Below are 12,311 nucleotides of genomic sequence, written 5' to 3'. Positions count from 1 at the left end.
ATCACTTCCTGGTGGCTGGGACACGGATGGCAGCTCCTGCTCCCCATGTCCGCCTGCCCCACAGAGCCATCCCAACACCACCCACACAGGGGAGGGGGATATCCCACGGGAATGGCCCCTTTGCCCCTCATCAGACCCCTCTGCTCCCCATGTCCAGCTGGGGCCATTCCAGCATCACCCAGACACAGCAGTGGGATGTCCCATGGGAACAGCCCTTGTTCACACCAGCAGCCCCCTCTGCACCTCCTGTTGTGCCCAAGGCTGTGCCATCCAAACCTACTCTATGGCAGCTTGTGCCCCAAAAAGCATAATCCAAAACTCATTGTGTATGGGCCAAATCCAGACCCAGCTCTGAGCCCTGTGGGAACCAGGCAGGATCCCACCTCCAGCCCGGGGATAGCAGCAGCATCCAACAGACAAAACCCCCCAAGTCCAGCCCTGGCACCCCTGGACTCACCTGCCAACAGCTCCCAGATCCTTGTGACACCCTCTGCCTGGCCCCTGGGTTTTATAGCCAGGCCCAGCCCAGGGAGGGGCCAGACAGCCTCAGCTGATTGCACCCCCGCTAGGTAGGGCACAGGTGAGGAAGAGGAAGAAGAGGATGAAGGCAACAATGCACAGAGCCCTGGCAGTGCAGGGGTGGGACAGGGATTGGATTAGAGACAGGGATTAGATTAGAGACAGGGATGACTTTCTGTAGGTTTGGGCATCCTGGGGGAGCAGGGATGGGACTGTACCCCCCCATGGTGTCCCACTGCCCCACTGCATCCCCTCTCCTGCCACCTCCAGCACGTGGCTGGGCCCCCCAACTGGGACCCCTCCCCCATTATCCTTCCTGGGCTCCCCAGGCCCTGCTGGGGGGGCACGGGTCCCCTCTGTGATCCCCTGTGTGGGTGGTGGCTCCTGCTGACACCTCCCTGCCCCGGCGCGTGGGGCTGACGCGGCCGTGCCCGCGATCCCGTGTCCCACACCCTTCCCCACGTCACCCGGGACACGTGCCAGCCGTGGGAGTCCCATGCTGCAGGTGGAGAAACTGAGCCAGCACAGAGCTCAGCTGGGGTGCTCGTGGCATCCTGCTGCCGTGGGCCATCACCGTGTCACCTGGGGATCCAGCCCTCCAGCAGTGACATTCTGCTGTCAGCACTGAGGGTGCCATGGGCCACTGTGTCCCCAGGGGTGCTGAGGGCACTCAGGCAGGCCTGGACCTGGTGGCACCAGCCCAGAGCTCCCTGGCACAGGGTCAGTCCCGCTGCGGAGCCGCAGCCAGGCACGTCCCAGCTCCCTGTGCCTCCGCTCCAGCGTGCCAGGCCAGGAGGAAGTGTTTTATTTACTGCTGTTATTTTTAGCTGGATCGTGCCCAGCTGCCTTGACCAGCTCAGGACAAGAACAGTGCCAGCGGCAGGGAGAGTCCTGCACAGACAGGGAGGATTGTTTCCGAGAGTCTGTTCATCTCCTAAACCCTCATCCCCACAAAACCACAGCTGTGGGGACTCACACCCCACCTGCACCCATGGACGCTTCAGGAGCTGTGCAGGAGCTGAGGGCCCAAGGGTAGGGGGCTTCCCTCAGCCTCCCCCCTGCCCTGGCTTAGCCCCAGCCAGAAGCCATGGCACTGCCTGGCATTGGTTAATAATTAAAGCAAAAAGCTTGGCAGGAAGAGAAACACAAACCGGCCTCAAGCTTCCAGCCAGAAACGGCCACAGCAAAGGACAGAGCAGGGGGCTGGTGCCCCACAAGCTCCTGTTCTGCTTAACTGAGCTGCAGTTCAGGGCAGTGCTCATTCCTGCAGGGCCCTGTGCAGGCACCAGTGCTCCTGGATGGATCCCAATGGCTGAGCTGCTCCTGCCCCAGGGCCACTGCTCCCTCCAGAACACATTACACACAAACTGCTTGGCAGCTGGGACAGGCTGTTATTGATCGTGGCTGTGTTATCAGTTGTGGCACGCTGATCAAAGGTTGTCAACAGAGGAACCAGGCACTGGCCCACAGCGGTGCCTGAGCAGGTCCTACACACACAACACCCACAGGGCAGCAGCAAAGGCCAAAGCAGGTGATGTGCTGTGTCCCAGGTGCCATGTCCAGCTTCCAAAAAGCACTGAAATAAATCCAGAAAGGTGCAAGGAAAGGCTTCCCTGGAGCTGCAAGGACCATGGGAACATGCACCCATCTATCCAGTCCAGGTTGAGTCACAGCCACAAGGGCATGAGGCCGTGAGGGCAATGCTGAATAGGTTATGGTGAGGCAATTAATTATGCAAATTCCAGCAGGCCACCATCACCTCCCCACAGAGCATAGGAGCCCCAGGCGCCCTATTGTGCTCCCCAGCACCTGAGCCTGACACCAAGGCACAGCAACACAACCCTGGCACTGCACCCTGCGACCCTGGCACAGCACCCAAAGCACACCATGAGCCTGGCACAGCACCCTGCGACCCCGGCACAGCACCCAAAGCACCCTATGAGCCTGGCACAGCACCCAAAGCACCCCATGAGCCTGGCACAGCACGCTGTGACCCCGGCACAGCACCCAAAGCACCCAGTGAGCTTGGCACAGCACGCTGTGACCCCGGCACAGCACCCAAAGCACCCTGTGAGCCTGGCACTGCACCCCACAAGCCCAGAGCACCCCACACAGCACCCCCTGAGCCCAGCCCAGCCCAGCCCCTGCTGTGCTGAGCGACAGACGAGCGAGGGAAGAACCTCAGGACACAGGGCTGAGAAAAGCCAGCATAAAGCGTTTTTATTGCGATAATAAACTGGATACCTTTGTGCGGCGGAGAAGGAAGTGACTGCTGGGAATTTCTGTTACCAAGGGACCGGGCAGGGCAGAGGGAGGGGCACAGGGGACAGCTATGCGTCCTGTGAGACCAGGCAAGCAGCGATGACCAGCATCAGGTGGCAGGAGAGAATGGGCAGGTGTGCTCAGAGCAGGGACAGCAGGGGGCTGATGGTTCCTTTTCATGGGGAAGGAGGAGGACAGAGGCGTTTGTTGAGTTGAGCCCCCGCCACCTCCCCTGCAGACAGCACCTTCCCTTTGTCCAGTTTTCCTTTTTCTTTAAAGAAAGCTCCATGCTGTGGGATTTTCAGGGTGTGGTGGAGCTCTGGTGGAAACCCAACTCCCTAAATCCAAAAGTGGTCTGGAGGGGAAGGCAGGCCCACCATGAGATGGCAGGGTGAAGCAGGGGCAGGGCAGCCCTCCTTTCCCAGAGCAAACCCACAAGGCCTGCAGTGATGCTCCCCAGGGAGCAGGGAAAGGCCAGGCTCCCTCGCTGTCCCACTCCAGGCAGAATTCCTATGAACAATCCTAGTGCTACCTTGCTCTCTGCATCCCTTCAGCCTCAACAACCTCACTCTGCTATGGCTTTTGCAGCAGCAGCAATTTCTGGTTTGGAAACACCATAAATCTGCACCAAAACAAGTAACTAACAGGATTCCTTTTGTTCAAATGACTCCTATCTAAGGTCAGCCCATCTGCGTGCTACTGGGAAAACGAAGTCTACACCTGGAACAAAAATAAGATTAAGAACTTGACCCAAAAAGAGTTGAGGTTTACGGTGTATAGTTTAAAAAGACATAAAAACACGATACAAGGAGGAAGAGTCAGACGCAAAGCTTAGTGACCAAAGGCATTCAATCAAGGTGTAAGGTTATACAATGAGTGTAGTGGACTATCAGGAAAAGCTCCGTACAAAGTCATGTGCACTCTTCTTGAAGCTGAGATTCTGGATTCCTCCATGTGCCAAACCTGTGTGGAGAGAGGAGAGGCAGTGTGACAGAGCTGCCTGCTGGACAGGGAGGGAATGTGCCAGGGCACAGCAGCCTCCACACAAACCACACCGGGCCCTCAGAGCAGCAGCCAAGCCTGATCACAGGGGGGAGCACAGCCCCACCCTGCCCACACCGTGGGGACCCCACACCCCAGGGCAGAGCCCCACAGGATCACAGAATGGGCTGGGCTGGAAGGGACCTTAAAGACCCATCTTGTTTCAGCCTCCTGGCACAGGTAGGCATAGTCCACTAGTCTAGTTGTTCCAAGCCCCATGCAACCTGGCCTTGGACACTTCCAGGGATGGGGCAGCTGTAATTTCTCTGGACAGCCAGTGCCAGGGCTCCTCCAGCCACACAGGGAAGAATTTCTCCCTAATATGTAATAGTGTCTAATGTACCCTTGCCCTCTGTCAGTGTGAAGCTGTTCTGCCTTGCCTTGTCACTTCAGGCCCTTGTGCAAAGTCCCTCTCCAGCTCTTTTGGAGCCCTTTTAGGCTCTGGAAGGTGCTCCAAGGTTTCCCCAGAGCCTTCTCCACACCAGGCTGAGCAGCTCCAGCTCTCAGCCTGTCTCCATGGCAGAAGTGCTCCAACCCCTGGGTCACAGTCATTCCCTCCTGCCCACACCATCAGCCCCATGCCCTGGCAGCCTGAGAGGCAGGAGGAAGCGCGGCAACTGAGCCCCCTTGGTGCAACAACACTCAGAACCCAAGACACAAAGAACCAACGTGAACCTGCTCTGCCAGGCTGGGAACTTTGCATGTAGCACCGTAGTGATCAGAACCCCAGCTCACCAGACTCCCAAGAGCAACTTCTACCCACAGCCAGAGATGTGCCCTGTCCTCCTCATATTCCCCATGACTCCCCACTCCCCCCTTGCCTCCATCCCACCTCCCCACACTGCCCCAAGATCAAACACAGGGCCCTTGAGCTGTCCTCAATGCACACAGTCCCTGACAGAAGCTGCCCCTCCTTACCCGAGGACAGGGTGCTGGGATGGGTCATTCCAATTTCATGAGCTCCACGTCAAAAATTAGAGTGGCGTTTGGTGGGATGATCCCTGGGTGCCCAGTGGAGCCGTAGGCGTAATCTGGGGAGATGGTCATCTTTGCCCGCTGACCAACGCTCATCTGGGGCCGGGACAGAAAGACAGGGACGTCAGGAGATGGGCACAACTGCCAGGGGAGTGACAGAGGAGGGACACACACACCTGTCCCCACTGCTTTCCCTACACTGGGCAAGAGTACAGACTCAAAGGAGAGGAACAGGAAGAATGTCAGAGGGAAAAGGCAGGCAGCATGGGCTGGAAAGGAACAGGGCTTGAGATGTCCTTTACATGAGGGAAGGCAGGGAATGCCAGGAAATTCCCTCCAGCCACCAGCACGGCACAGAGCGAGCAGTGTCACACGGGCAGAGCTGAAGCTGTGCTGTGCCCACAGCGTGGGATCCCAGCCTGGAGCTGTGCTGTGCCCACCAGCCCTCCCTGTGCGTGGGCTCTGGAGCCCGGGAGGCCTGAGCGCTCCCGCCGTGCTCCCGCGGAGCAGAAATGTCAGCGCTGAGTCACCGGCGTGCCGTAGGTGTTGCTGGGGCCTGGCCCGGCTCCACTGCTGCCAGCTGGCAGGTGGCAATGCAGAAGGTGATATTCACACCCACACCTCCCAGCGCTGAGGGGGCGGAACAGGGGGATAAAATAAAGAAATAATACAAGAGGGAACGAGCAGCATGCACACTGAGTGCTGCCCACGCCGCGGCTGCCGGCACGGGGAGCGCGAGGCAGAGGAGCTCCAGGCACCTGAGCGACGCCTTCCTCCCAGCCACGGATCACCTCCTGCTTGCCCATCACAAACTTGAACGGCTTGTTCCTGTCGCGGGAGGAATCAAACTTCTTCCCATCCTCCAGCATACCTGGGGAGACAGAGGGAGATGGTGATACAGGGACAGAGCCACGCACGCCAGTGTGAGATGTTGTGACCTGGCAGCCCGAGCAGGTGACAGGCACGTGGCTCTGAGTCAAAGATGTGTCTCAGCTTGTCCTCCTTTTCCCTGGGAAACACCTGTACAGGAGGGGAAACCCCTGTGGCATCACCATCCTGGGACAGGGAAGGATGACACTTAACTGTTTCAGCCCAAAGAGAAGTGCTCCTCTGGGTCAGGAGCAAGGACTGACGGGAACAAACGGATGGGGGAAGAAAATCTTGTCCATCTTGCAGGACCACCAACAGTCATTTATCATCAGGCAGCAGGATCCGACCTTGTGCTTCCCATCCCACCAGCAAACACACCTGTCACTCACCAGGCTTCTATCTTCAGGCACCCAAAACTCTGATGACACTCCAGTGCCCCATCTGGAGGCTGTGATTGGCCTCCAGCCCTGCCTGTGCCCAGCTGATCTAAGCCAAATCCCTCCTGGACCCGGGAATGACGATGGGGAGAGGCAGCACCAAGTGCCTGGGGCAGCCCTAATTCCCCAGCACGGGCTGAGCCAGGCTGATATCCCCAGAGCTAAATATAACTCCCCAACATGAGCTAAGGAGGAATTTCCTCCCCTCCCTTGCTCCCTGCCTGACCTTCTTGGGGAATCTTGGAGCTGGCACTGCCTTATAGGAGCAGTAACTCCACCAGTCAACTCCTCTAAGGCAGCTCCAGCTCTACATTAACACAGCCAGTGCCCTGTACAATAAACCCTGTGTGATAAGAGCACAATTAAACTCTCTTCCAAAACACTTCACTTCCCAAAACAGCCAGAAAATCCTGCTATCCTGACTGGAAACTGCTCTACAGTCTTGAAAAACCAAACTTCCTCAGCATGGCACCGGGCAGATTGACTTCCTTTTGCCAGGGCATGTGGGCAAGGGAAAATGTGTCTGTGAAAAAGATGGGATGGGGGAGCTCAGCCCCTGCTTGCACAGTGACCAGAGGGAATGGCACACATGGATGGGGAATGTTGAATGCAAAGAAGGGAATGGGAAAAAAATACATCTCTTTTGCAGGGGCAACAAGCACCAAGACCTGTGGGCTCCTCTCAGGGAGCAGAATTAAGTTTTTAATTTAACAGACAGCAAAAATCCCTTGTCCAGTGTGTCGAGCGTCAGCTCAGCCGGTCACGCTGCAGCCCTGGACTTTGGAATAGTAAATCTGGAGTTCTCTCATTTCCTCCTTCCAGGATAAACCTCTTGTTGCTGAACCTGCTTCCAGCCCGCCTGGCACTGCTCCTCGCTCCCGCCTGGCAGCAGGGACAGGGCAGCCCATGCTGGCTGGCACCAGCAGCGCTGCCTGCCTGCGGCCCCAGCTGACCCCGGCTCCCAGCCCTCCAGGGCAGCACTGGGCCGAGGTGGGACAGAGAGGACAGCCCTGTGCCACCCTTCTCCCTGCACATCCACCAAGGAAAAACCCCAAGGGCCACACAGCACAACCCCCTGCTTGTCACAGCAAGCACGGACTACTGGGTTGCTCCCAGGGCATCTGCAGCCTGCAGAAGTGCATCCCATTCGATGTCCAGAGGCATCAGCAGCAGAGCAGGAGATGCTGCCAGCCTTGCACAGGAGTGGATGGCACTGCCTGACTCCACTGCCAAGCTCACCTGTCCCAGTGCAGCCCCAGGAAGTGTTTCAGAGCTGCCAGCTCCCTGGCTGCAGAAGAGAGGGATTGATGAACTATGCTGGTTGCAGCAGCCTGAGGGATCGATCACTCAGCTCTCCCAAACCAGGATGGAGAAGGTCATATGTGGGAGCCTGGCCAAGCTCCCCCATCACGCCAGAGGGGAAAACAAAGAGGCTCCAATCCTTCGGAGACTGCATCCTCATCTCAGGCACTTCGTCTGCCCACAAGCCTCCTGGGAGACTTCTCCAGCCCTGAACAAGTATGAGCAACCATTTCCTCCTCCCTGCCATCCCTGAGCAAGGAGATAATGAGATCTTAAAGCTATTATGGAGGAAAAGCATCCTCGGGCAAAAGCAGTTACCCCTGCAGAGCCCAGGAGCAGCAGACAGCCCCTGGCACATCCCAGCTTATCCAAGCCCTTACAGGGCTCCGTCCTTGCCACCCCCAGTCCTGCAAGAAGGGCAGAGCTCACACGAGTGGATTATGGAGACCCACAGCCCTAGCTTCCATCTGAGCCCCCGGAGATCCCAGCTGCTCTATACAGACCCCAAGGGGTCTCAGGGAACCACAGTGAGGAAGAACAGAGAGCCCTACAGCTCAGCCATGGGATGGAGTGGGGGCTCTGGAGCACAGCCCCAGTGGGGCAGCGTGGCCCTGCCAGGTCTCTGGCACACTTGGCAGGCAGGAGCTGGGAGACGCCGGCTGCAGCGTGCGCCTTGGCTCGGGGCCCCCTGGGCGGGCAGAGGCGGCGGGGAGCGCTGCTGGAGCAGGCACAGTCAGCCCTGGCACAAACCTGCCGGGTCGGGTTCTGCGGGGCAGCCCCACCCGCACCCCCTCCATCCCCTCTCGGTGCTGATCCCTGGCACGGCCATTGCCCAGGGGCTGCGGCACGGAGCCAGCCACCAAGGAGAGGCAGGAAGACACCAGAGCAGTGGGGCAGGCACCGCTGCTCCAGCTGGGACAGGATGGAAAACCCTTCCCAGATGCCCTGGAATACCCAGCATGCTCCAAACCCCTGCTCAGGGCAGGGATGCCTGGATGAGGTTCAATCCTGCCTCCACCAGCACTTGCCATCACTCAAGCCCACCCCATTATCACCCACAGGTGGATGGGGAGAGGGCTCTGGCCAACATTCTTGAGGCCTGGCAGGACAGAGGACTCCAGCACAGGCAGGGAAGGAGGTTCAGGAGATGTCACTGAGCTCCCACAGATGCCACAACCCATGGACCGGCAGTCGCACGCTGGGGAGGAAACACCTCCTCACCACAGGATGTTTGCTGAGCAGTGTGAGAGCATCGAGGGCAGCACCCAGAGCAGCCAGGGGAGCACCACTGCCCCAGGGACTGTGCACAGGCTCAATGGGAGGACAGCAGTCCCCTCAATGCTATCCAGCCAGAGAAAGGCAGGTTCCTCCAGTATTCATCTCTGCTCCAAGCCCAACTCCCTCAGAGACCCCCCCATGCCACTCAGGCAAAGCCATTTGGCCATTCTGTGTCAGGCTTGTTCCTGTCCTGGCACTCCCCAGAATGACTACAGCCCCCCATTTCCCCTCCTGAAGTGCAGTGGGACTGCCCACAGTCCCCCCACACAGCCGGTCACCCTGGCACCAGCACTGCAGGACCCCCAGCTGCACAGCAGCCCCACTCTGCTCCCTGCTCTGATTCAGGGGGGCTTAGCTCTGTTGGCTCCAGTCCACACCCTCTGTTCCATTCCACGCCAGTTACTGCAAGCAAAGTGTGCTGAACACACTGGGTGCATCAGGGAACTTCATTTAGTCCCTTTAAGAGCCCCATGTAGCAGATTTCACATCAAAGGCTCTTTTGGACACTCTGTGGCACAAGCTTGCCACAAAAAGACCCAAGATCTGGAAGGAAGGAGGGGGAAAAGGTTCAATTTCACCAGCTCCCCCTTTACATTTCCATCTCTGCAACCCCAGCATAAGCAACTGGCATCTCAAAGGAGGTTGCTCTTCTCTCCACCTCTTTTCTCTGCACTGCCCTCCGGCACCAGGGCTGTCTGTCCATTCTGGGATGCTCTCAGCCCGGCCATGCCCCATGGAGCAGGAGCCTGGGCACAGGCAGAAGCAGCACCAGCTGCTGGCTGACCAAGCTGGCTCCCCATAATCCCTCCCCTTGGATCACTGTTTTTTTTCCCAAATGGTTTTTACCCAAACCAGTGTGCATCCATAGCCCAGCACAGGGAGAGCTGCCTGCTGCACACCACAGCCTGGATCTCCCCAGCACTGGAGCAAAGGGCAGCTGGGGACGGAGCCAAGGCAGGCTCTGGAAGGAGTCCTGGAGTTCGGCACCTCCAGCACTGCACTCTGCCACCATCCCTGATGCTGCTATGGGATCGGGAATGCTGCAACCGGGCTGGGAATCAAAGGTTTGTGAGGTTTCCCATGAGCCAAGCCCCGCTCCCGTCTCTGGCAGAGCCGGCTGCAGGAACTGCGCTGCCGACGCAGGGAAATGGCATCAGGGCCTGGAGGTGTTTGATTCCTGCTGCCTGCCGAGGCGGGGGGGCAGGAGCTGCCTGCAGACGGAACGGGGGTGGGGATAAAGGACAAATGGAGACAATAACAACAAAAAAAAACAAAATAAAGGAAATTAGAGAATGTCTCCCAGGCGCAGCACATCACTGCTGCTGGGGAGGGTCTGTTGTGAGCAAGTCACCACGTAGCACTTTGCCTGAAGAGCCATGACGTGGGGACAGGATGCTAGTGACCCCCCAAACAGCTCTGCCGGGGTGGGGGACAGGGCTGGGGAGAGCAGCCAAGCTCCAGCAGCGCCGCAGGAGGGGAGAGCCGGCGCAGGGAGCCGGAGGGTTGGGAGTCGGAAGGGCTGGCAGGCAGCAGGACTGGCCCACCGGGAGCCACTTGACTGCCTGCCAGCCTCTCTTTGTTCTTCCACCGGCGGAGGAAACGGGGTGGCCGGGCAGACCAAGCTGCTTCCTCTCCCTGCTGACGAGGGAACGGGAAGGACGGGGGAGACGGAGGAGCAGCAGATGGGCTGGATGCCCGACGAGCCCTCCCAGCAGGCCGGGCCCCGTTCTGCAGAGAGGGGCAACCCCAGCCCCCCAAAGGGAGCAAGGGGAGGCGGAAAGCGCTGGGGCGGGAAGGGGAATTGGTTATTAGCAAAAACAGTCACAAATGAGTCATTAATTCGTTTTCACCACGCCGTTGAGCCAACGCTGTACAAAAGGCAGCCCAGGGGGACAAGAGCCCCCAGCGTGATCCCCAAAGCATTTTTGGGGTCCAAAGATTGGTTTCTTTACCTCCCCGGCTCGCAGAAGGCTGCTGGAGGACATGACCCTCGCTGGCTTTGGGGCAGCCCCTCATCAAAGCACTACCCCGACCACTCAACAGCGCCCTGGTTACCCGCACCGGGGTCCCCCCAAAAAACCCAAGGATGCGGGTCTGGGGTGGCCCCACGGGTACCCCTGGTGTCACCCCACAAGGGAGAAGGGACTGGGGCAGGACTGGGGCGGGGGATTGCACTCCTGCAGGGAGCTGCGGCAGGAAAGACCCCGCTCTGAAGAAGCAGACCCCAAAGCTCCCGGGGGGTCACTCGTGGAGCCCTTAAGGGCCGCCCCACAGCCCAAGGGTCCCGGCTGCCCTGGGACCCCCGGGGCTCCACCCGGGGTGCCCCTGCCTGCGCCCCGGGTCCCCTCTGGGTCGTTCCCCGGTGCACCCCCATAAAGAAGGCTGGATACGCGTGGGTAAGGCCCCTCCATTGAAAAGGCTGCGGGAAAGATGGGGACAACGGGGCCTCCCCATGGCCACGGGGCGCCGACAGGACCTCCATCCCCCGCCGGGGGCTCATCCGCGCCCCCCGGGAAAGGCCCCCGAGGCGGCCCGGACCCCCCTCCTCCCCACGGAGCGCTGCGGCCCATGCGAGCCGCCGCGCCCGGGGTCCCTGCAGGCAGCCGGGGGCGGGGGGACCGGCAGGCCCCGCTCCCCCGGTGTCCGGGCCGGTGCGACCCTCCCGCCCCTCCGCTCCCGGGCTCGCCCCGCACTCACCCGTGTAGTGCACCACGCAGGTCTGGCCGCGCTTGGGGAACGTCCGCCCTGCGGGGAGACACGCGCCATCACCCCGCGGCACCGGGACCCGCGCCGGGAGCCGCGGGGAGGGCAGGGAGAAGGGGTAGGGGGGAGCGGGCTCGCCGCGGCTCACCGTCGCCGGGGGCGATGGTCTCCACATGCACGCCCATGCCGGTGCCGGTGCCGCTCGCACCCGCAGCGCCCGCAGCCCGACGGAGGAGGGGCCACGTGTGCGCAGCCGCGGCGGTCACCGCCATAGAGCCCGCCCGTCACTTCCATAGATCCCGCCCGACCTTCCATAGATCCCGCCCGGCGGAGCCGCCCTGGCCGCCGCCATCTTCCGCCCCCCCGCCCCGCCGCCATCTCGGCACCGCGCGGTTGCCGGGGGAACGCGGGCCCGGCCATGAGGGACCCTCCGGGCGCGGGGCCCTGCGCGCTTCGCCCCCGTATCGCCATTTCCAGCCCGCACAGCCGCACCCGGAGGGTCCCTCATGCCTGCCCACCACAGAGTGAGTGAGGGTGGAAAGGGCCTCTGAGATCAGCGATTCCAACCTCTGAGCCAACACCACTATGGCAGCTACAGCAGGGCACTGAGCGCCGTGTCCAGCCTTTCCTTGAACACCTCCAGGGATGGTGACTCCATCACTCTAGGCAGCCCATTCCAAAGTCTGATCACCCTTCTTGTGAAGGAATGCCACCTAATGCCCAGCCTAAACCTCGCCTGGTGCATCTTAAAACCACGTCCTGTCATCCTGCAGCCAGGTGGGGGTCAGGCTCTGCTCCCAGGGAACAACGGACAGGACAAGAAAAAATACCTCAAGTTGTGCCAGAGGAGGTTTAGGTTGGATATTGAGGAAAATTGGTTCAAAAGGATGATCAGACACTGACACAGGCAGTGCAGGGCAGTGG

At 60.0% G+C, this 12,311-nt stretch overlaps 1 protein-coding gene across 1 annotated transcript; it reads right to left on the bottom strand.

Moving 5' to 3' along the window:
- Positions 1-2,714: 2,714 nt before the first annotated feature.
- On the bottom strand, positions 2,715-11,665 carry FKBP1A (FKBP prolyl isomerase 1A). Its single transcript, XM_058035966.1, has 5 exons — positions 11,536-11,665; positions 11,382-11,429; positions 5,556-5,668; positions 4,741-4,893; positions 2,715-3,744 (listed from the first exon to the last, which is right to left on the bottom strand). The coding sequence occupies exons 1-4, from the start codon at positions 11,657-11,659 to the stop codon at positions 4,765-4,767; spliced, it is 414 nt and encodes a 137-aa protein (XP_057891949.1). The 5' UTR covers positions 11,660-11,665; the 3' UTR covers positions 2,715-3,744; positions 4,741-4,764.
- Positions 11,666-12,311: the final 646 nt, after the last annotated feature.

The sequence above is a fragment of the Melospiza georgiana genome, chromosome 17 (genome assembly GCF_028018845.1).
Source record: "Melospiza georgiana isolate bMelGeo1 chromosome 17, bMelGeo1.pri, whole genome shotgun sequence".
NCBI classification, from domain to species: Eukaryota; Metazoa; Chordata; class Aves; order Passeriformes; family Passerellidae; genus Melospiza; species Melospiza georgiana.
This window is presented reverse-complemented; position numbering and strand designations above follow the sequence as displayed.

What these genes read in the sequence shown, in the direction of transcription:
- FKBP1A (XM_058035966.1), bottom strand. Translation starts at nt 11,659, where the DNA reads ATGGCGGTGACCGCCGCGGCTGCGCACACGTGGCCCCTCCTCCGTCGG. An exon ending in GACCATCGCCCCCGGCGACG is followed by an intron (nt 11,430 to 11,535) that starts GTGAGCCGCGGC and finishes GTCTCCCCGCAG; the next exon opens with GGCGGACGTTCCCCAAGCGC. An exon ending in CTGCGTGGTGCACTACACGG is followed by an intron (nt 5,669 to 11,381) that starts GTGAGTGCGGGG and finishes CTGTCTCCCCAG; the next exon opens with GTATGCTGGAGGATGGGAAG.